Source organism: Leptopilina heterotoma, unplaced genomic scaffold (assembly GCF_015476425.1).
Source record: "Leptopilina heterotoma isolate Lh14 unplaced genomic scaffold, ASM1547642v1 Lhet_52, whole genome shotgun sequence".
In the NCBI taxonomy this organism is placed as follows: domain Eukaryota; kingdom Metazoa; phylum Arthropoda; class Insecta; order Hymenoptera; family Figitidae; genus Leptopilina; species Leptopilina heterotoma.
Genome location: NW_025111114.1, coordinates 2,355,854 through 2,382,038, shown reverse-complemented (window position 1 = coordinate 2,382,038; position 26,185 = coordinate 2,355,854). Strand labels below are relative to the sequence as shown.

At 18.6% G+C, this 26,185-nt stretch overlaps 1 protein-coding gene across 3 annotated transcripts in view; it reads left to right on the top strand.

The window, feature by feature from the left end:
• LOC122507889 (nose resistant to fluoxetine protein 6) overlaps positions 1–26,185 on the top strand; it is a 40,728-nt gene that overhangs the window by 5,218 nt on the left and 9,325 nt on the right. Inside the window, exons 2-5 of one of the 3 annotated variants that reach the window (XM_043620867.1) lie at positions 18,663–18,949; positions 19,571–19,746; positions 22,393–22,550; positions 23,829–23,921. In XM_043620867.1, coding sequence (XP_043476802.1) covers positions 18,663–18,949; positions 19,571–19,746; positions 22,393–22,550; positions 23,829–23,921 — 714 coding nt within the window. Of the gene's footprint in view, positions 1–18,662; positions 18,950–19,570; positions 19,747–22,392; positions 22,551–23,792; positions 23,922–26,185 lie in introns of all 3 variants that reach the window. The other 2 variants (XM_043620865.1, XM_043620866.1) reach the window with 2 other exon arrangements.

Sequence of the window (26,185 nt, the reverse complement as noted above, 5' to 3'; positions counted from 1 at the left end):
ATTATCATTATTTTATTAAATATTAATTATAATTTTATTATTTTGCAAAAATAATTTGTAATAATTATTCAGTGAAAAAACGGTATTAATAAAAAAATAAAAAAAATAAATTTTTCAATTATTAAAATTAAATAAAAAATTATTATTATTATTTTTGTTGCTAGAAAAAATTCCATATTAAAAGTGGTTTGCCTACTATAAATTAAAAAAAGGATTGCGAAAAAAATGTAATTCTTAATATTTATATACTTTCATCCTCTGGAGAATTTCACTTTCATTGCAACGACACAATATTATTGTCCATAAGAGATGTGATGCGTGCTAATAAAAAAAACTAAATGGCAATGAAATGAAAAATATTTCTTGTGTAATGTAATCAATAAAATAAAATAAAAATCACATAAAGACAGTTTATGATTTTATAATAGGGATCTTTGACATGAATATAAAAACATTTCCTCGGTCATTGTCATTTTTTCACATACTCGCAAGCGTCGACAAATGAAAATTATTCGAAACCGAAATTAAAAATTAAAATTAATTGTTCATTTTATTTAATTCAAAAGACAAATTATTTGGAAATTGAAAATTCACTCAAAAAAAAATATATATATTTCACTCAGAGACTTTTTATTTGTTTCAAATTAATTATATTTGCTTCAAATAAATTTTATTTTGTTCAAATTTAATTCTATTTGGTTAATAATTAAATTTTATTTGCTTCACATTTTTATTTGGTTCAAATAAATTTAATTTAGTTCAAATAAAAATTTACTTGGTTCACATTTTTATTTGGTTCAAATAAATTTAATTTCGTTCAAATAAAATTTGACTTGGTTCAAATAAATTTTATTTAGTACAAATTAATTTTATTTGGTTCACATTTTTATTGGGTTCAAATAAATTTAATTTAGTTTAAATAAAAATTTACTCGATTCAAATAAAGTTTTTTTCTGTTGAAATTAAATTTTATTCGCTTCAAATAAATTTTATTTAGTTCAAATTAAATTCCATTTAGTTAAAATTGAATTTTATTTGGTTCATATTTTTATTTGGTTAAAAAAATTTAATTTAGTTCAAGTAAAAATTTACTTGATTCAAATAAATTTAATTTCATTCAAATAAAATTTCACTTGGTTCAAATAAATTTAATTTAGTTCAAATAAAAATTTCCTTGATTTAAATAAAATTTTACTTGGTTCAAATAAATTTTACTTGGTATAAATTAATTTTATTTGGTTCAAATAAATTTAATTTAGTTCAAATAAAAATTTACTTGGTTCAAATAAAGTTTTAGTTTGTTCAAATTAAATTTTTATTTGATTCAAATAAACTTTATTTGGTTGAAATTAAATTCCATTTAGTTCAAATTGAATTTTATTTGCTTCACATTTTTATTTGCTTCAAATTAATTTTATTTGGTTCACATTTTTATTTGGTTCAAAAAAATTTAATTTAGTTCAAATAAAAATTTTCTTTGTGAAAATAAAGTTTTATTTTGTTGTAATTAAATTTTATTTGATTTAAATAAACTTTATTTGGTAGAAATTAAATTCTATTTGGTTCAAATTGAATTTTACTAGGTTCAAATTTTGATTTGGTTCAAATAAATTTAATTTAGTTCAAATAAAAATTTACTTGATTCAAATAAATTTAACTTTGTTCAAATAAAAGTTTACTTGGTTCAAATAAATTTTACTTGGTTCAAATAAATTTTACTTGGTTCAAATAAATTTTATTTTGTTGAAATTAAATTTTCTTTGCTTTAAATAAATTTTATTTGGTTCACATTTTTATTTGGTACAAACAAATTTAATTTAGTTGAAATAAAAATTTACTTGATTCAAATAAAGTTTTATTTTGTTGAACTTAAATTTTATTTGATTTAAATAAACTTTATTTGGTTCACATTTTTATTTGGTTTAAATAAATTTACTTTAGTTCAAGTAAAATTTTACTTGACTGAGATAAAATTTTACTTGACTCGAATAAAATTTTACTTTTGTTCAAATAGAATTATATTTGGTTCCAAAAAAAAATTTTATTTGTGTCGAATAAATTCTTTATTTAAACCAAACAAAGAATTTACCAGACTTTTAAGACAAATATATGTTGAACTCAACTAAATTATATTCGCTCTAAATAAAATTTTCCCCCGAGTATTAAAATAATCGTTTCATTCGAAAATTGCCAATATACAATAAATATCTTTACATAATGTACAGAAAAAGTTTATAACAATTACAAAAAAAAAATACAGTGCAATTTTTTTTTCCTTTTCTAAAAAAAAATCAAGTAACAGCCATTAGATGATATTTATCTCAGGATCAAAGATTCAACGTCCTTGGCATGATTTTAGAAAAAATTTTATCTGATATAGCACAAACTATTACTTATAGTGCCATGTCATTGAGTAACAAATAAAATTACCATAGAATCCTATATAAAATAAGTATTTATAAATATATTTCAAAGGAAAATTGCAATATAGACAAATTAGCATAGATATTTTTTTCCACTATTTTTAAAGAAGAGAAAAATGACAATAAAACTTTACTTTGTTGTAAAATATTTACAAATAAATATTTTTTATTCTCTTTTCTACTTCATAAGAAAAGTGACGAAAGCTATCATAAATATTCAAGGAATAAATAATTATTCTTTAAAGTGAATGAATCCTCCAGTGTTAAAAATTTTTTTTTGTTTTATTATACTTGATCATTTAATTAATATTCCCTTCTTAACGACAATTTCCTAATGATTTAATTGGAAATAAAACATTTTATTGCATACTTTGACATAATTAATAATTTGCAATTTAAAGATGATTTATTTCAGTAGTAGTTGATTTTAATTAATTAATTAATTAATTAATTAATTAATAATTAATAGAATTAGTTAAAATTAATTTTATTTGCAATTAATAAATTAGTTAAAATTAATTTTATTTGCAATTAATAAATTAATTAAAATTAATTTTATTTGCAATTAATAAATTAATTAAAATTAATTTTATTTGCAATTAATAAATTAATTAAAATTAATTTATTTAATTGCCTACAGTTTCATTAATTAAATTAATTAATAAAAATAAAAAATAATTGAACGATTAATATGAACAAAATTTTTAAATTAAATTTAATTAAATTGTGATTAAATTCTGTTGAAATGTATATTATCGGAAATCATCATTAAAGTTACTCTACATAAAGAAACTATATTAGAAAGTGAAAAAAATAAGAAAGTCATACGTGAATTATTATTAGCATTTCGTACGCAAAATAATTCGATGACGATCGCGACATTTTTTCTAGTATTTATTGAAATTGCACAATTTTCTATATGAGAAATAAAGAAAAAAATAAATAAAAACTTGTTACGTGTTTATAAGAGGATTTCAAAAATGTTACGCACAGTCATTCACTCTTGCTTTCGCGGAAATGTGTAATTCCTCGATGAAAAAAAAAATCGATCATTTCTATACTTTTACATAAATCCCTGTAATAAACAAATTAAATGTTAACAATAATTATTTTTATTTTACCATTCAATTTTTCAAGGAAGGAATTTTTTATTTATTCTCCTAGTAACACAAATATTTTTTTTTTTTATAAATTAATAATATTTTAATATAATAATAAATTTAAATAATAATATTTTTCAATTATTTTTCATTTATTATTTATTTATTATTTATTAATTAATTATTTATTATTTATTTCAATGAGAAATTACACTGAAAAATAAAATGAATTTGATTCAAAGAACCGATTACTTTCCTGCAATCAAATAAATATTTACTTGAATCAAATAATTTTTATTTAAATCAAAAAAAATTGTTTTTGAACAAATAAATTCAATATTTGAAGCAAATACTATTTTATTGATTTAAATAAAAATTATTTGAATCAAGTAAATATTTAATTCATAATAATCAATTAATCGGTTGTTTGAATCATAAGAATTTTTTTTCAGTGAACTTTTACAAAATAAAAAAATTCCTAATAATACACAGAATTAATTTTTACTGACTAATATTTGCTCTATAATAGAAAATTTAATATTTGCTATAATAATAAAATTTTAATTTACTAATTTGAATTAATATTTCTAATATTAACAATTATTTGTAATTTTCTTTAATGGAATTTTTTTTACTCTTTTTTAGTATAAATAAAATATAAATAATAAATAAATTAATTGACAAATAAATAAAATATAATAAATAAATATAAATAAAAACATAATATTGTTAATCATATAATAGGACAGCAGAAAAAGAAAATTGATTAAAATATAAAAAAGTAAAAAAAAAATGAAAAATATTAATAAAATATAAGAAATGTAAAAAGTAAAAGAGTGATTTTTACTTTTCTTTTTCCGGTAATAAAATATAAATTGTGACGAATGAGCAAAATTATATTTCTGGTACAATAATGAGAAGGAAAGTTGTCAATCTCTGATGCACAAAATAAATTGCTGACTAATGTCATTATTTGTAGGGAGAAAAAAATAAATGAAAAAAAAGAGAAAGACGGTTCAATACAGTCACATGCGAATTTCTTTAATTCAAACGCTCCAGACTATGTAACACTACTGTAATCGTTTTCAAAACTATATAACTTTCTATTTCTAACTTCTATTCATACTCTAAATCTATACTCTCTAAATCGAAATTCGTAAAATTTAAATTTATTTTTTAAAATTAAATATTTTTAAGTTTTTTTTATAATTCTGCTCTAAAATTCTATTAACAAAATAATAACAAAATGGAGAAATCACAGATTTTATAATATTCTCTAATATTCTCAAATTAAGACCCAAATAAAGCTTCTCGGAACAATTTTGCTACTATTTTTTAATTTGATAGAAAAATTCTATGACTTTAATTATTTATTCAAAAATTTTATTTAATTTCTAAATAAAACTTTAAAATAAATTATTAAAAGGACGTCTACAAAAATTTCTATAAAAAAAATAATGTCTTTGCTTAAAAATAGGGATTTTTTTTTATCTTTTATGGTTGATTTGCATTCCAGAAAATGTTTTTTTGCATCTTTTCTTTGATTTCAAATCTGAAGGACGTCTGGGAGATGATGTACAATTTCAAGGACAAAAACGTATATATTTCACGCTCGTAAAATATAATATTGTATATAATTTTCACTCTCTATTATCATTATAATTTCGAGAATTATAATAACTTTTAAAATTTTTGTACTAAAATAATATTTTATTAGTTTTATTGGTCTTTTAGTATTCATTTAATGTTTTTAAAATTAATTTTATTACTAATGAACTTTTAATAATATTTTATTATTATTGATATTAATTTTAAAATTAATAGTATTTTATTATTAATAATATTAATTTTAAAATTAATAATATTTTATTACTAATAAATATTAATTTTAAAATAAATAATATTTTAATATTAAAATTAATTTTATTAATTTCAACAATAATTAATATTATAACACTAATTTCAATATTTTGTAAGCACGTTGATATACTAAACAAATTTTTTAGAATTTTTATAAATTGGCAAAATAAATAATTTTAATTATAACATTAAACTGAAAAAATTTATTTGATTCAAATAAACGATTACTTGTCTATTATCAAATAAATATTTACTTGAATCGAATAATTTTCATTCGAATCAAATTGAATTTGAAATAAATTTTATTTAAATTTGTATTAACCGCAATAGTACAATAGTTTCAGTATTTTAAAAGAATTAAATTTAAATTTAATTGATTTAAATTATAAACATAAAATTTATATAAACAATATAAACATAAAAATAAAAATGCAAAAATTAATAAATGTAAAAATTATTTGATTAATTAATTTAACAACCGAGTGATAAATTCGTTAATATCATTAATTAATTAACTATAATAATTTGAATTTTCTAGAATTTAGAATTATTTTTTATGAAAATAATTGAATTGCAGTCAAATTTTCATTATTTATGAAAATAATTAAATGTTTGCATAAAATTTTATTAAACTTTTTTTTAAATAATTGAATTATTTTTGGGAAATTATATTAAAATAGTAGATATTAAAAATCATTAAAATTAGAAAATTTTTTGAAAATTATTGAAATTAGGACAAGAATTTTTTTGACATTTATGAAAATAATTGAACTTTGGAGATGAATTTTGTTATTTATAAAGATAATTGAAATTTTTACGAGAATTTTTTTCAAATTTTGAACATAGTTGAATTTTATATGAAGAATTTTATTTTTTCTTCAAATAATTATTGAATTTTTGTAATTATTTGAAAATTTTATTATTTTATTTAAAATTTTTTTTCGAAAATATCAATTTTTTTTTTAAAACAGATTTTTTCGCGGAATTTATTTAAAAGTGTATGAAAAAATAATTGAAATTCTACAATGATTTTTATTATTTATAGAAATAATTGAATTTTTGCATCGATTTTAATTGAAAAAAATTTAATTCTTAAGAAAAATGTTATTATTTAGAAAATGAAATAATTAAATTCCTCACAAGAATTTTCTTACTTATGAAAATAATTGAATTTTTATGAAGAATTTTGTTAAAATTTTCAAAATAACAATTTGAATTCTTTACAAGAATTTTGATTTAAATCTTTGAAATAATTTGAATGTTGCAAAGAATTTTGTTATTTTTTGAAATACTTGAATTCGTCAGAAAAATTTTATTATTTTTTGAAATACTTGAATTCGTCAGAAGAATTTTATTATTTATAAAAATAATTGAATTTTTGTGAAGAATTTTGTTAAAATTTTAAAAAAATAATTGAATTCTCCTGAAAAATTAAATTATTTATAAAAAAAAATTTAATTCTTTACAAGAATTTTTATTAAAATCTTTGAAACAATTGAAATTTTCTAAAAAAATTTATTATTTTTGGAAATAATTGAATTCTTACGAAAATTTTTAATATTTTTTATATTAATTGAAAGTTTGAGAGGAATTTATAAATTTTTTTTTTAATAATAGAATTGTTTTGCAAAATTTTATTAAAATAGTAGTTAAAATTTGAATTCTTTTTGGAAAATTTTATTAAAATAGTTGATATTGAAAATCATTGAAATTAGAAAAATGCATTTTATTTTTGAAAATAATTGAAATTAGGACAAGAATTTTTTTTTGACATTTATGAAAATAATTGAACTTTGGAGAAGAATTTTTTTATTTATAAAAATTGGGATTTTTACGAAATTTTTTTTCAAATTTTGAACATTGTTGAATTTTTTAAGAAGAATTTTATTTTTTTTTAAATAATTGAATTTCTGCAATTATTTGTAATTTCTTCAAAATTGAATTTTTTTTTAGTGTTTTCAACATGAATTTAAATTAGAAAATTTTTAAATTCTATTATTTTTAAAATTACTATTTACTAATTTATTTATTTAGAAAATTTAGTAAGAAGTTAGCCGCGCGCTTTAGCGCGTGAATTGTTGCTGGTTAAATATTTAATTGATAATAGACAAATGTAAATTATTAAATACTATTATTATTATAAATTATTATTTTATTATAAATAATAGTTAGTCCTTAAAATAAAGAGTAATTAGAATAATTAGAAAAGATAGTAAAAGGGAAATAAAGATAATTAATTTAAATGCTCTCTTCATAAATATATAATTGCGCAAAAATTATACACGATTAGAAAATTTTCTCTTAAATGAGTGAAACAAAATTTGAAGATTTTTTTTTTCTCATTTCGAGCGATAATTACTATTTTATACTTGAAAATTAATAAAGGAATGTGAAGAACTGAGCGCCTTTCTCTTTCTTCATCACTTTCTCCCAGGCATCGAACTTGCCATAGAGCACACACGCGGCACTTGAAGAGTTGAATGAAAGTTCACTCGCACGAGAGATGTTAAATGTTAAACTAGATTTTCTGCACGTAATTTTATACTTCCTTATCACTTGAACCATTTTTTTTTTTTTTTGTCAAAGTATTATGTCAACTTTTAATTCCAAAAACAATATTACATAAACCTGTATTTAATTTGTTTTCTTTCTTGTGTATACAGTTATACAATATGTATAAAATAGTAAAAACAAAAAAATAAATAAAGCGAAAAGAGAAATATAGTTCAACAACTTTAAATTCTATTATTTATCTCTAATGCCGGGGGTAATTAATTTTCCATTTTGTAGATAATAACTTTTATTTCTTATGAATCTCGTTATGTTTGATAAAAATGTTTAAATATTAAATTAGTTAGTTATAATTTATTAGTTTATTTTTTAATTGCAGAAATTTTGCAATTTTTTTCTCTTAAGTGGTAACAAGTAAATATTTATTTCATTATTTTTCGTTATAAATTATAATATTAATTTTAATATTAAAAGTAATATTGTTAATTTTCAATTAATTAATTAATTTTAATATTATTAATTTTAAAATTAATATTATTAATATTAGAATTAATATTATGAAAAACAATATAAATGAATTAATTTATAGAATTTCTTAGTATGTCAATAAAATAATAGGTAAGTGTCATGGTTTAGTGGTCAGTGCATCGGACTTACAACCTGAGGGTCTGGGGTTCGATTCTCCTCGCAAGATAATAATTATTGTTTCTACTTTCTATAAAGTATAATTGTTTTTAAATTTTAAATATAAATAATATAATTTAAAAAATATATAAATAATATAATATTAATATTATTTATATTATTTAAATACACAAGAAAAAATCTGCCTTTTGTTTTTAATATAAATATGAAAAAATTCCCCAAAAGATATTTATGTGAAAAAAATAATTTACCTGAACAAAACTGCTTTGAACTAACCTCAGAATCTGTAAAAAGAAAAATTAAAAGAAGATTAATACAAAAATCAATTATAATAAAAATATTATAATAAAAATTAATTTAAATTTATAAGAGTAAAAATAATAAGAAAAAAATTTAAACGACTAAAACTTATTTTTACTTTTTTTTATCAATAAATGAATGAAAATAAATTAAAAAATAAATAAAAAAGCAATTATGATCACAGTTGTGAATTATAACAAGAAAATAAATATTTGTCGAATGAAAATTTTTTTTATAAAAAATGATTTTATATACAAAATAAAACATAGAATCATTAAATAGTCAAAAGAATCTTTCGCCATATAATAATAAAAAATATCGCAATTTCATTGAAAATTGTGACATTAAAGAGAAGAGTGAAGTTTATTGCGCGTTAATTAAAGTTAAGTATCAAAGTACATATTTACAATTATTAATGATGGCGATATTAATAATAATGTACATAGATGAAAGAATAATGTATAATAAGTAGAAAAAGAAGTGCGTTGCCAGACATTATGGCCCGTGAACTTCATTGGCATAGAAACCTCGACAGTGAGCGTAATGTGGACGCAATATCTATCGGGATAAACCGGTTGCAATATACGTTTGAGAACTAACGTATAGAATGACCTTAATTTCAAAATTTTATTTTCTGTCAATCATTATGAACAATGTTTTTCACACAAAAAAAAAAATTTTATCATTAATCATTTTCTTCGTTAATTTGGTGCAAATCACTTGTGTACATAAATGCACAAAGCAACAAAAATATTAGTTTCACTTTTATTTTCATTATTCTTATTATTTTATTCCACAATTTATATTTAAATTTCATTATTATTTTATACCACAAGTAACAAATTAAAAATTAAATTATTTTTTTAATTGACTTTTTTAAAAAAATATAATTTTCTAACAATTTTTCTTTAAAATTAATTAATGAAAATATTTTTAACAGCAACTTGAATATTTTTTTAATAAATAATTGAACTATTCTAGTAATAAGTTTATTCTAAATTTTTTTATAATTCAATTATTTTTCAAATTTTCAATTAGAATTTTTCGAAAATACGATTATATTTCAAAATAATTTTTAAATATAAACAAATAAAAATTATCAAAATATAAAATTTATTTCAAAGAAATTTGACAACATTTTAAATTGTTTCAATTTTCAGGGCTCGGATTGTGCGACTTTTTTGAGAAAAAATGCGACTAATCGACATTTTCCAGATTTTTTTAAGATTTTTTTTTAGAATTTTCAATTATTTTTTATGAAAATAATTCAATTCCTTAAAAAAAATTTTTATTATTTATGAAAATAATGGAATTTATTGCAAAGAAATTTATAAAAAAATTTGTAAATAATTGAATTCCTGTGAATTTTTGTATTATTTACGAAAATAATTAAATGTTTGCGTACAATTTTAATAAATTTTTTTTAAATAATACAAAAAATAAATTAATAATCAAACCTATTATTCGATTTAGTTAAGTATTTTTTTGCTTTAAAAAATAATTATTACGATTAAAAATTATTTTTATGTCTCATTGCGAATGTGTCTTAAAGTCGATCCATAACCTGAATTTTTTAAAAATTATTTTCAGAAATACAATTATTTTAAAAAAATTTTAATTACATTTTTTCAAGAAAAAATATTTGGGAATTTCTGAATTAATTTATTCAAAACTTCAATACTTTTTCATAAATAAAAATTTGAAAACCCATTATTTATTTTTCTACAGGAATTAAAATTTTCAATAATTTCAATGAAAAATCTCACATGAAATTTAATTATGTCTAAAAACTGCAACTGTAATTTTTCCAATATGCAATTATTCTTTTAGAACTTATGAATAAAATTATTGAAAAACTTTAAGAATTTTTAAAGAAAAATAATGTTACTAATTAATTTTTCAAAATAAAAATTTAAATATTTTTATACTTTTGCTTCCCTCGAATTTTCAAAGAATTTATATTAAAGATTTTTTTAAATTTAATTAATTCCTAAAATTCCTGTTATAACGCTTTAAATATTCAATTATTTTCTAAAATCTTAACTCTATTTTATTTTTTTAAAAAATCAATTCCTATCAAAATTCAACTACGAGAATTGAATTATTTAATTAGAATAATTTTCGTTAATTCATAGAATAATGTATTTGCAAAAATGCAATTTTATTTATAAATAATTTTTGAAGATGAAAATAAAATAAAATTTTTTAATTTAATTTAAAAAGATTTTCAAAATTTTACAAAATTTCTAATCGATTGAATTTTTCTTAATTATTTTAATTAATTCTTAATTATTTTCCGGGATTTCAAGTATATCTTCAAAAATTTTTAATGACTATTTTTCAATTTTCTTTCAGAATTTTTAAATTGATTTTTTCAAATTTCAATCATTTTTATAAAATAAATATTCAAATACTTATTGTTCTTTATTTGCTAAAAATTTTAAAATACTTTCAATGCAAAACCACTAGAAAAATTTTTTATGAAAATTTAAACTGCCTTTCAAAATTCAATTATTTTTTTAGAATTTTTTAATATTATTCAAAACTTTTCATTTTTAAGGAAGCTAACAAATTAATAATTTTTTATTTTTCATAATACTTTTACAGCAATTGGAATTTTTTTTTAACTTTTTTAATTGTTTTAATTTTCTTTTTAATAACTAAAATTCTTTTTGAAATCAATTCTTTTGAGAATTAAGTTATTTAAATACAAAAATAAATAATTCATAGAATAATTAATTATTAAAAAAATTGCAACTGTATCTCTTTATTGGGTTTTTGAACTTTGGGGTTCTACTAATAAATTAGTAGAAATTAGTATTTATTAGTAACTTTACTAATTACTTTTTAAATTTTACTAAAATTAAATTGAATTAATGACTGAATTTTTGGCTTTTAAATTAGTAAATTTTACTAATAAATTAGTACCTAGAAATTACTATTTATTTTTAATTACTATTAATTATTTTTATAAAAAAAGCTTTTTTTTTCTTCTTTATCGAAGAATTATTGAAAAAAACAATATTTAGGTTTCCTTATGACAAAGTAATTGGGTAAAATTATTAATTAATTTATAAACTTTGAGACGAACGATCCGAGTGGTAAAATCGTTAAAAAATTTTTTGCTGTTGGAATTTTTAATATTCATTAATATAAATAAATATTAAAAAAAAATTTTTTTAAGGATTTTTTTTTTAAGGATAACAAATTGAGACAAAAAACGTAGAAAAATATTGCGAAGCAACGTTTTGATTCGTTTTTTGTCTCAATTTGATATCTTTAGAAAAACTGTGGAAGTAAATTAGACAATAAATAAATTATTTAAATAAAATTTGATAATTTAATAAATAATTTAAATAAAATTTAATAATTTAATAAATAATTTAATAAATTATTTAAATAAAATTTGATAATTTAATAAATAATTTAAATAAAATTTAATAATTTAATAAATAATTTAATAAATTATTTAAATAAAATTTAATAATTTAATAAATATTTTAATAAATTATTTAAATGAAATTTAACTTAAATTTAATAAGTATTTGAATAAATTATTAACGAATTAAATTAAATAAGTGTAAATAAATTACTAACAAAATAAATGCAATAACTATAAATATATTATTAACGAAGTAAATTACATAATGAATATTTTTTCTGTTAAAAATTAATTCTTCAACATAATATGTTAAATAAATTTATTTACAAGAACCGAACAAATATACATTTTAAAGATAAGTTTGTGTTTGTGTGTAATTGAAATATATCGAGACCACACTGTCCGGCAAATTAGCAACTATCAAGTTTTAACGATCTTACGTGTAACGTAACGTCATAACGTGATTCCCGATCGCAATTATTACAGGCACATATGTATGTATGATGTAATGAAACGCGATTATCGAGACTATTCGGAAAACGCAACCCTGCGCTACCGCAATGATTAGATAATCTCTTTACTTCCCGATTAGAAAGTTTTTATAAATATACCTATATTGCTGTATGTCTGCGCGTAGGTAGTCAAACAACTTGTTCTCTACGCACTTTTCATTTATCTTTTTTTCATATTTATTTCATTTATCCCACATAAATTGTGTATTTATTCTTTTTAGAAAAAAAAGTTATTCGAATGAATAATAATAAATTTAAAAAAAGAAAAATACTCAAATATTGTAAATTCAACACCTAGGGAAATATTTTATTCGAAATAAATAAAATTTTGGACTAAATAATATTTTTAACTATAAATAAAATTTTGAAATAAATAATATTTTTAACTGAATATAATTTTGAACTAAATAATATTTTGAACTGAATAATATTTTGAACTAAATAAAATGTTGAACTAAATAATATTTTGAACGAAATAATATTTTTAACTAAATAAACTTTTGAACTAAATAATATTTTTAACTAAATAAAATTTTTAACTTAATAAACTTTTGAACTAAATAACATCTATTTGAGACAAATAAAAAGTCTAGTTGGCTCTGAGTCATAAAATAAGTAAAAAAAATAAATAAATAAACAAATATGAAAAACTCTAACAATAAATTCAATAAAAAAAAATAAATATTGAAATATACACTGAAAAAAATTTATTTGATCCAAATAACCGATTACTTGTCTATTATGAAATCAAAAATTATACTTAAGAATATTTATTTATACTTAATATTTTTTATTTAAATCAAATAAATTATATTTTAATCAAAAACTTTAGTATTTGATTCAAATATACTATTTAATTGACTCAAATAAAGATTATTTGATTCAAATATGATTTAATTGACTCAAATAAAAATTATTTCATTCAAATACGATTTAATTGACTCAAATAAAAATTATTTGATTCAAATACCACTTAGTTGACTCAAATAGAAATTATTTGATTCAAATACGATTTAAATGACTGAAATAAAAATTATTTAATTGAAATACCATTTAATTGACTGAAATAAAAATTATTTGATTCAAATACGATTTAATTGTTTTCAAATAAAAATTATTTGATTCAAATACCACTTAATTGACTCAAATAGAAATTATTTGATTCAAATACGATTTAAATGACTGAAATAAAAATTATTTAATTGAATTACCATTTAATTGACTGAAATGAAAATTATTTGATTCAAATACGATTTAATTGTTTTCAAATAAAAATTATTTGATTCAATGAAATATTTATTTAATAATAAACAAGTAATCGTTTATTTGAATCAAATAAATTTCTTTTTCAGTGTGAATTAAAATAATTAACATAAACCATAAGAAAAAGATTTAGCAAAAATTATTTTTAATTCACACCTCAATATAATATGCGTGAAAAAAAAGTGTCTTCTTAAAAGTGATTTTTGACTTGAAAAAAAAAATTGTACCTATAATAACCATCTTCATTTCAAGGGGAAATTGTATTCAACTCTATTATTATTTTAAATGCTTGAAACAGCCTCGTTAGAAATAACCTTCGTTATCATTCTACTCAGCCTCTTTTGGTGTCAAATTATAAATACGCAAATTTTAGTTATTTGTAATTTCAATGACCTCTCATAAAAAAAATAGTGAATGGAATTTGAAAAAAACAGAAAATAAACAAGCTCCTTCTCTAAATCTTTCAACAAATTTGAATAAAAGTAGGCTGTAAACAAAAAAATTTTTTAAAAAATTAAAAAAAAAAAATTTTTGAACATTAATTTTTTTTTGACAAAATTTTTGTCAGTTAAGTCAGGTAAATTGTCATTAAAGAAATTTTTTGTCAAGGAAATTAAGAAAATTGAGACTTTTTCGACTTTTCTTCAAAACATTACAACAAAATACCTCAATTTTTAGTAAAAAAAAAAAAAAGTGCAATTTATTTTGATTTTTATAATGCAAAAAATAACTATAAACAAAACTTTCAAAAATTGTTTTTGAATAGTTAAAATTTTGTAAAATTTAATGGAAAATAATTTATTTATTTCAAGTATTTTGTTCCAATTTTTGAAAATGAACTTTTGACGAATTTTAATTGCAAATTTTGAAAATAATTAAATTATCAAAAATTTTAATGGAAAATCTTTAAAAAGGTAAATTTAAAAATGAAAAATGGCTTCCAATTTTTTAAAATTCAATATTTTTAATATTTTCAATTACATATTTCCAAAAATAATAACATTTTAGAATTATTTTTTTAACATTTTAGAGAAAACAATAATGTTCAAAATTATAAATTAAAATTCATCAAAAAATTCATTAGTTTTTTTTAAATTTTATACAAAAATTCTTTTAAGAAATACATTTTCGAAAAATTACATTAATAAAATATTTTTAAAAACTACGTAGTAGAATTGTTTTGTAATAATTTTTTAAGATTGAAAATTTACTTTTAGGAATTATTAAAATTTTTGAGAAATCATGGCCCTGTTAATAATTAAAATTCTTTGAATTGCAAATTTTGAAAATAACTAAATTCTCAAAAAATTTAATAGAAAATCTTCAAATGTAAATTTCAAATTAAAAGTTAACGAAAATTAGCTTTAAATAATTATATTAAATATTTTTTAAATTAATAATTCTTAGAATTTTTTTCATTCAATTTTTTTTCAAATTCAGTTATTTTAAATATTTTCGGTCATATATTTTCAATAATTTACATCAATTACTTTTAAAAAAAAACCGTGAAAAGTTATTATAAAAAACTGAATTTTTGTATTTAAATAATTAAATTCTTAAAGAGCTTTGGAAAAATTATACAAAAGTTTTGAAATATTTGAAATTTTATAAAATTTTATTGAAAATAATTGATTTTTCAAAAATATTTCTTTAAAATTTTTGGAAAATTAAATTTTGAATAATTTTAATTATTGCAAAATTTTGAAACATATTGAACTCTCAATTTCTTTATTTATAATCAGTCAAAGTTTTAAGAGAGTCCAATAAATGAATTTTCGAAAAATTTTTGAAAAATTTTGAAAAATTTTGAAATAATGGAAATTTTAGAAAATTATATAAAAAAAATTGATATTTTCAAAGAATTTAATAAAAAATTGTTAAAAATAAAATTTTAGTGGAATTTTAATTGCAAATTTTGAAAAATAATTAAATTATCAAAAATTCTAATGAAAAATCTTTAAATGTAAATTTAAAAATGAAAATTAGCTTCTAATTTTTTAAAATCCAATATTTTTAATATTTTCAATGATATATTTCCAAAAATAATAACAATTTAGAATTATTTTTAACATTTTGGAGAAAACAATTATGTTCAAAATTTTTAATTAAAATTCATGAGAAAATTCACTGGTTTTTTTAAATTATACAAAAATTCTTTTAAGAAATACATTTTCGAAAAATTACATTAATAAAATATTTTTAAAAACTAATTATTAGAATCATTTTGTAATAATTTTTTAAAATTCAAAATTTACTTTTTGGACATATTAAAATTTTTGAGAAATCATGATCCTGTTTATAATTAAAATTCTTCAAAAATTTGATCATTTTTATTTATACTTTTCAAAAATTCATTTATTTTTAAAAGATTTTACCAAGTATTAATTGTTTGGAAATTTTTCAAAATTGAAAAACTATTATCGTTTAAAAATTATTTTAAAATAATATTTTAAAAAAATTAATTGTAAGAATTTCTTTATTATAATTTTTTAAAAATATTATACCTTAATAACTTGAGAAAAAAAACTATGGAGAGTCACAATTATTATAAAAAATTGAGTTTATGTATTTAAATAATTGAATTCTAGAAGAACTTTTGGAAAATTATTTAAATTAATTGATTCAGAGATGAAGTGTAGTTGAAAATTGTAGAAAATAATTGAATTTAGAAAGGGTTAGGGGAGAGTCTCCAGTTGTGAGACGGGTTTCATTTTTGACCCGTAAATTGTAAACGGGCAAACGAAATTGTAAATAAAATACACCTTTCGAAAGGTAACAGAAATACGCAACTTTTATTAAAAGAAAGTATAGTGTTTCGATGAACTCAAAAAATTTTACGATACATTTTCCGAGCACATCGATTTTTTCAAAAAAAAAAAATGTCTCCAGTTGTGAGACACTCATTAAAAATTGCTAAAATTTAATAAGTTTGACATAAAACGTTATGTTTAGTAGAAATAATTAAATATATTAATAATATGTATTATTATATACTAAATAATAATATTTATTCGCCAAAATATGACTATCAAATAAACACAATTTAATAGCTTCAACAAGAGCATTAAAATTGATTTCTTCTGAATCAATTGACTTTTTTCCACTTGACATGCCCAAAAATACTCGAAAAAAAATCAAAACAACATATAAATAGCATGCCTGCAAATGCGTATTTTTTATGCTGCCCAGATGGGTGTCGACACCGTCTCACAACTGGTGATATGCTGTGTCTCACACCCAGAAATTGGCAGTATTTTGAAAAAGGAAAATTAAATTATTTTCAACCGTAGATTGGAACAATGCAATGTTGCATCACAAAATATAAGGAAAACACTAAAAGAAAATGCATTACATTTACCTTTTTCAATTAATTAAATTGCAAAAAAAGTACTTTGCATTTTTTGAAAAAACGCTTTTTAGTCGATTATCACACACAGTGTTGGTATTTAACAAAAACAGTTTATATATCCGCCTCGGTGTACACGAAATAGTTGGCTCATATAAAAAGAAATGTTTTTATATAAACCAATCGGCTTTTTAATATTGCATGTTAAAAAAAATTGACTGTCTCACAACTGGAGGTGTCTCACAACTGGAGACTCTCCCCTATAATTTAAATTTTTAGAAATTATTTCAATTCATAAATTTTACTCATTTTCCATAAAAATTAATATTTTCCTACTGTAAGAAGAATTTTGTTAGGAAAAATAATTTTAATGTCAGTGAATTGTCAGGAAAATTGATAAACTAAAATTTGTGACTACCCTGCGTAATAAAGGAGCGCGAATAATAAATAAATTATCAATTAATTATATACGTAAAGCAAATAATTTTTATTAAAAAAAACCTATAGTATTTTATTATTATTTTTCTTTTTCTTTAAAAAAAGAAAAAAATTATTACATAAATATAAAAAAATAATAACAATAATGAAATATGTAAGTCGAATACTTTTTATTAAAAAAAAACATATTTTATATTATTATTTTTCTTTTTCTTTAAAAAAAGAAAAAAATTATTATATACATATATAAAAAAATAATAATAATAATAATAATAATAATAATAAAATATGTAAGTCGAATACCTTTTAGTATTTCGTAATAATTATAAAATGTGCGATAAAAAGAAATTTCTATTTTGGAATAAAGGATCATACACACATGTATGTATTTACGTAAGCGAGAGTCACATCATTGACGACCTACATAAATCAACCGGAACACTTTCCCTGCGTCTTCTTTTATGTACACACTCACATAAGCAGTGAATATAAATCTGTTATTCTCAACACATATAGAATTAAACAAATCATGCTCGAATTAAAATGAAATGCTAATTTAGTGTCATATTCTTTTTCAAATATGCCAATGAAATTAGAAATTAGAAAGGTAGAAAGTTGTCTATTGCTTGTAATAATCATTTATATTATTTGACATCGAGAAAAAATTTATATATACCTATAACTCCTCCAAATTTCACTGAACAAGAAAAATATTTTTAAACAAGTAGATTTTTAATATTATTACAATTATAATATTATAATTTTAATTAAAAATTTAGAAAATAATTGTTAATCAATCTAGAAAATAATTGAATTAAACAAAGAATTTTTTCATTAAAATATAATATAATAATAATATTATAATTCCTTAATTTGTTTCAGTGGACGATGCGTCTGGAAGATACACGAACGGCTATTTTTGGGGAAATTCATATTTCACTGGTTCAGCAACCGAGTGCTATTTTATTGGTAAAAGAAATGAAAAGAGAACATTTTATGCGTCATCGAATAATGATGGAATACAAGAATTTAACAATGAACCAAAGAGAAGAATAAATGCTGGACAAAGTGGTGTTCCAGTTTCACTAGATGATGCTCCTGATGATCCTCCCTATCCACTAGGTTTTTTCATTTTGAAAATCGACCTAAACGAAACGTATCTAACTATGGTAATTTTTTTTTTTCATATTCTAATTTGTACAAGAAAAAAAAATTTGAGACTATTAATATTAAATAAATAATTCAAATTTTGTAAATAATTAAAGGAAATTATCAATTCTCCAAGTCAATCAATTGACTTGGAGGATTGATAAACTTTCCTTTACAGTCGAACCTGTCGGAATGCAACTCTATTTTTAAAATTTTTTTGTATTCAAAAATGTCCAACAAAAATTATTTTCACTTGATTCTAGAATATTGTAAAAATATTACAAAATTAAATTATAAAACAATTTTTTAAGGATTGTTTACTGTAATAAAATTTAAATTGAGTTGCATTCCGACAGGTTTCACTGTATATTTTAATTTATTCTTCTTTTAATAAATTCAATAATATCTTATTAACAATATTGTTATTATTAATAATATTAATATTAATATTATTATTATTAAATTAATATAAATATTATTAATAAATTATTATTATTATTATTATTATTATTATTATTATTATTATTATTATCTAATAAATAATATTAATATTATTAATATTAAGAAAACAATTTTTTTTTCTCTACTCTAATTTTTGTTAAGGGAAAAATTATAAAATTATAATAAATTTTCTATTTTAGAAAAAAGTTATTCATCTTGGAGTTTGCCTTCCATTTTCGTGTAGTTCATCGGACGTTGCAATTATAGCAAAATTTGCAGCTAGTGATGCTGCGTCGAAATATTCCTCAGTGGAAAGTGTTCGAGACCAACGTAATTATTACGATATGTATACAGATTCGGTGTTTTGGATTTTATTGTAAGTAATTTTGATATTTAGATAAATGCTCATACAATTTTTTTTTTTTTTTTTTGCATTTTCTCCTTCTATACTATTCATAAAACTGTCTACAAATAACTAAAATAATTTTTTATTCAATCTATATTCTATACTTTACTTTATTCGAGTCAAATAAAATTATATTTGTCACAAAGTCTGCTAGATTATTTATTTTCTTTTTTTACTAAAAAATTTTATTTAGAGCAATTATACAATTTTTATTTGAACCATGTAAAGTATATTTGAACCAAACAAAGTATAGTTAAAGCAAACAAACTCTCTAAAATAAATTTTACTAGTAAATAAAAATTTCTACTAATTTATTAGTAAATTTTTGCTAATTCGCAGCAGCAAAAAGTCAGTCACTAATTCAATAAAGTAAAAGTAAACATTATTATTAATTCAAATTTAGAGAGTATGGAACCAAATAAAATTTATTTAAATGAAATAAAATTCATTTGAAGCAAATAAAATTCATTTGAACAAAATAAAATTTATTTGATCCAGCGTGTCTACTATTTTCGTTCAACAAAATTTCCAGTTATTTCTCGGTTTTTTTTTCTCATCAAATTTAAATTTATTTGATTTCGAACATAAATAAATCTACAAATAACTTTCAAAATTTTTATTAGAGTTTTTATAAATAATTAAATTCTCTTAACGAGTTTCTTCAAATTTTTTGAATATAATGTTTTTTTTTAATAATTTTGATTAAAAATTTGAAGAATAATTGAATTAAACAAAGAATTTTTTTTCATTTTTTAAAATATATAATCTTGTCTGTTTATAATTATAATTGAAAATTTTATTTATTTGATTAATTCAATTTTATGAAAATGTAACTAATTGAATTTCTGCAGAGAATTTTACTATTTATAAAAGTAATTAAATCCTTCCAAAGAATGTTATTTTATTTATGAAAATAATTAAATGCTTGCGTAGAATTTTATTAAAATTTTCGAAGATAATTGAATTGTGGGAGAACAATTTAATTATTTATAAAGATAATTGAAATTTTGAGGAGAATTTAAAAAAATATTTAAATTTTAAACATAATTGAATTTCTGCGAAGAATTTTATGGAAATTTATGAAAATAATTAAATTTTTGTGAAGATTTCTTTTTTTAAATAATATTTAAAAGAATTTAGTCAATCTGAAGAATGTTATTATTTAAATGAAAATAATTAAATGTTTGTGTAGAATATTTAATTGAAATTTTTGAAAATAAAATTGAATTGTGAAGAACAATTTAATTATTTACAAAGATAATTGAAATTTTGAGGAGAATTTAAAGAAATTTTTAAACATAATTGAATTTCTGCGAAGAATTTTATGGAAATTTATGAAAATAATTGAATTTTTGCAAATAATTTTTTTTTTAAATAATATTTAAAAGAATTTAGTAAATCTGAAGAATTTTGCTATTTGTAGAAATAATTGAATTCTTGAGAAGAATTTTTTTACAGTTTCTAGAAATAATTGAATTCTTTTGACGAATTTTAATTGAATTTCGAAGAATAATTTTTTTTTTAAATAATATTTAAAAGAATTTAATAAATCCGAAAAATTTTGCTATTTATGGAAATAATTGAATTCTTGAGAAGAATTTTTTTAAAGTTTCTAGAAATAATTAAATTCTTTTAATAGAATGTAAAGAAATTTAATTTTTTTCAAAAATTTTCAATTGTTTGTTTAGAAAAATTCAATTATCTTGAGACAATAGAATTGAAAAATTTCAAAAATCTAATTTTTCAGAATTTTCAAAAGAATTTTGGAAAAATTCAATTTTATTAAAAAATTTTAAGTGAGTTTCTTTTTTTAAATTAAGTAATAAAAATTTTAATTATTAATCTTCGCAATAAGAAACATGAATACATTAGAATGTGACTCTTTATAAAATTCAATTATTGATCAATTATTAAATTAAAATACTTTGAAAATTCAATTTGTTAAAAAGTTTCTAATGAAATTCTTTAACAAATTTAATTATTTTCAGTTGAATTTCACAAAATTTCTGTTAATTCAATAATTTTTTTTTAATTTATTTACAGACTAGATTTGAATCAGTGACTGATTTTTTACTATCAAATTAATTAATTATTATTAATTAATAAAAAAAATAATAAAAAAAAAATTATTATTTTTAACTAATTCAAATTTAGAGAACAATATAAATATCTATAAAAATTGAAATAAAAAGCAATTTTTTAAAAACAAATTTAAATAATAAAACTTTTTTTAATTTGGTGAAAAAATTCCCGGCTATTTCCCGGTTTTCCCCGTTAGTAGACAATTTTTTTTTTCAATTTGATCCAAAAAAATTTATTTGAACCAAACCAAGATTTATTTGAACCAAATAAATAATTTAGTACATTCAGAGTCAAATATCTTTTTTAGTTTTTTCTGGGTAAAATTCAAATTACAAAAATTACTATAGAAAATTTCTGTTAGTGTCAGTTTTATAGAGTGTAAAATAAAAATTACTTTTGTTATTTGTAGTACCTGATTTTATTTATTTTTGAATAAAGTATTTTGTATAACATTCTTTAGAGCATATTGAGTTAATTTTTTTTAAACAATAATAAGTGAAAGTAAGAGGTAAAGAATAGCATTAAAATTTTTAGTGGTGTGAGCGCGGTGGTTCTGGTGCTAATGATTGTCGGTACAGGCTACGATGTTTATCTCACCAATAGATTAGAAAAACAACAGAGACAATCGTGTGACGTTGAAAAGCACGCTAAACACGAGCAATTAACAAATGGCAACCACAAACCATTAAATGGTAATAATTTATTCTCTTTCTTTATAATAAAATATAAATTTTTTATGTATAAAAGAAATACGATTTTTCTTTTCTATCGAAAATCGAAATGCAAATAGTTTTCTTCTAATATCATTCGTATAAAAAATTAACGCAATCTTCAATAACTTAAATTAAATTATTCTATTATTTTAATTCAATTATTTATCTTTAATTAAATTAATTATTTTTAATTAAATTATTTATTTTTAATTAAATTATTTATTTTTAATTAAATTATTTATTTATTATTAATTTAAATACTTTTTGAATTTTAATTCTATTATTTATTTATTTTTTATTTAATTATTTAATTATTGATTTTTAATTTAATTATTTACTTATTTTTTATTTAATTATTTAATTATTGATTTTTAATTCAATTTTTTTTTTTTTTAATTAAATTATTTATTTTTAATTTGACTGTTTATTTATTCTTAGTTTAATTATTTTTATGTTCTGACTAGTAATAAATTTTGCAAGATTTTTTTTCTGTATAAAAAATAAATACCTTTTTGGGGTAAAACAAAGGTTTTGAAATGAATTGCAAAATATTTTTAGAATGAAAAAAAATATCTACATTTTTACTGTTCTTCGATTTCCGGAGTTAATTTTACTATTTCCGGTTGAATAACCGAACTGATTGAAACTTTTTTTTTCTTTCAATTGATTTTCAGAAAATTTTCATTTCGAAAGAAGAAGAAAAATTGAAAACAATAGAATAGTGTAATTTAACAGGACACTGATTGTAATTTAATAACTATATAATTGAATTGAAATTTATTTTCAATTAGCAAATAGTTTTTATATTTGAAGAGATACTTTTCAGGGCTACAGTGAAGTGTATGTGTACCTATTATAAATTTTCAAATAAGGATAAAAAAGTAGAAATTCTTGAAAAACAGGATTTCAGCGCAATTTGCCCTTGAATACTTCGGTATAATTAATTTTATATAAATGTATATTATATGTAAATAATTTTTAATCATTTTGATTATTTTAATTTTTCATTGATTTTTAAATAGAATTTTTTTTTTAAATATAAAACATACCTATAGATATCAAAATAATGATGCAGGAAAAGTTATAAATATTCGGACCGGAATTATAATCAGATTTTTTTTTTCAAAAACAAAATAAAGAAAGGAGAGGAAAAAACAAATTTTTTTTTCGGGGTTTTTTTAATTGACAACGTAAGATTTTTTTCTTATCGTTATGCCGCAGATTTAGATGGTAAGGTCTACATTCCTGTTCCAGTAGCGGAAAGTGTCGTTAATGGATCTAGTCCAGTAAATAACAATAATGATCACGAGGGTAGTCTTCGATCGTCAACTCCGGATTATCAACAATTGAGTAAGTTAAACAAAAAAAAAATCAGTACAAAAAGAAATTTATTTTTTTGTTTAAATATTTTATTAATAAATATTAAATATTAAATTGAATATTAAATAAATAAAAAAAAGTTTTTTTTAAATACAGGCCTCGGGTCGACTTTAAGGGTCAAAAGGTGCTTTATTCGAGATTAGTTTTCTTTCACAGTTTAATTATTTAAATACAAAAGATTAAATTATTTAAAAACTTTTTAACTATTATTTATATAATATTTCGTCAGTTCAATTTACAAAATTTCAACTTTTTATTTGTACCTTTTTTATTTTCAATTTTATTTTTTATTGTAACTATAACTCTTCATTATTTTTTTTAGAAAAAAATTAATTGAGGTCAATTATTGAAAATACTAAAAACAATTGAATTAAAAAAACTAGAAATGAAAAAAATTATAGAAATTACTTTCTTAAAAAATATTTCAATATAATTTTTTTTCAAGTTAATTGCCTCTAATTTTTATTTTCAATTTTTCGATTGAAGAATTTTCTAGGTATATATTAGATTTTTTTGGGAATTGAATTATTTTCAGAATTTTTGAAGTAAAATTAATTCAAAATTTAATCTTTAAAAATTTTAATGAAATATTTGTGAAAAATCAATAATTATCAATAAAACTTTACAAAATTCAATTACTTTTAAACTTTTTCATAAATTTTCAAAACAATTTTTAAAAAATTTCTCGAATTCAATTATTTTGAAAAATTTTGATAAAATTCTTCGCAATTGCATTATTTTTAATAAATAATTCAAATCTTTGCGAGGAATTCAATTATTTCAATAGAATTTTTGAAAAATTTCTCGAATTCAATTATTTTTAAAATTTTAATTTAAATTTTTCATAAGAATTGAATTATTTTCATAAATAATAAAATTATTCGCAAGAATTCAATCATTTTTTTCAAAAATTTTGATAAAATTCTTTTTAACAATTTAATTATTTTCAAAAAATTTTTGTCAAGAATTCAATTATTGACATAAATAATAAGACATTGCAAAAATTCTATTATCTTCATCAACGATTCAATTCTTCCAAAGAAATTCAATTATTTTAAATTTGATTATAATTTTCATAAAATTTCTCAAAATCAATTATTATCATAAACTTTAATTCAATTCTTCACAAGAATTATTAAATTATTTTTATAAATAGCTAATAAAACTCATTGCAAGAGTTCTATTATTTTTATAAATATATTCAATTCTACGTAAGGTACTTCAATTATTTTCAACATAATTTTAATAAAATTTCTAGAATTTAAATATTCAAAAAATTTTCAAAAAATTTAATGACATATTTGTGAAAAATCAATAATTATCAATAAAACTTTACAAAATTTCAATTACTTCTAAACTTTTTTATAAATTTTCAAAAATTCTTGAAGAATTCAACTTTTTAGTAAAATTCTTGGGAATTGAATTATCTTCAAGAAATTTGCAATTAAAATTATTCAAAATTTGATTTTCAAAAATTTTAATGAAATATTTTTGAAAAATCAATTTTTTGCAATAAAATTTTTATGAAATTTCAATTATTTCAAAATTTTTTCATACTTTTTCCAAAGCTTTACAAGAATTCAATTATTTAAAATTTATATACAAAAATTCACTTTTTTCATAACTTTTCACGGTTTTTTTTAAATTAATTGAATAGTAAATTATTGAAAATATATTACCGAAAATATTTAAAATAACTGAATTTGAAAAAATTGAATGAAGAAAATTCTATGAATTATTTATTTAAAAAATATTTAATATAATTATATTAAAAGTAAATTTTCGTTAAATTTTATTTTCAAATTTACATTTGAAGATTTTCTATTAAAATTTTTGAGAAATCAATTATTTTCTTTTCATTTTTTCATTTTTTTAAAAAGTCGTTGAGGTGATTTATTGAAAATATATTACCGAAAATATTAAAAATAATTGAAATCAAAAAGTTGTTTATTAAAAAAAAATCTAAGAATTACTTTTTTTTAAAATAATGTATTACCATTTTTTGAAGTCAATTTTTCATTAATTTTTATTTAAATTTTCGTTTAAAGATTTTTGCATTACAATTCTTGAGAGTTCAATTATCTTCAAAATTTTCCATTTAAAATTATTCAAAATTTAATTTTCAAAAATTTTAATGAAATATTTTTAAAAAAACAATTTTTTGTAATATAATTTTATGAAGTTTCAATTATTATTTCAAAATTTTTTCAAAGCTTTTCAAGAATTCAATTATT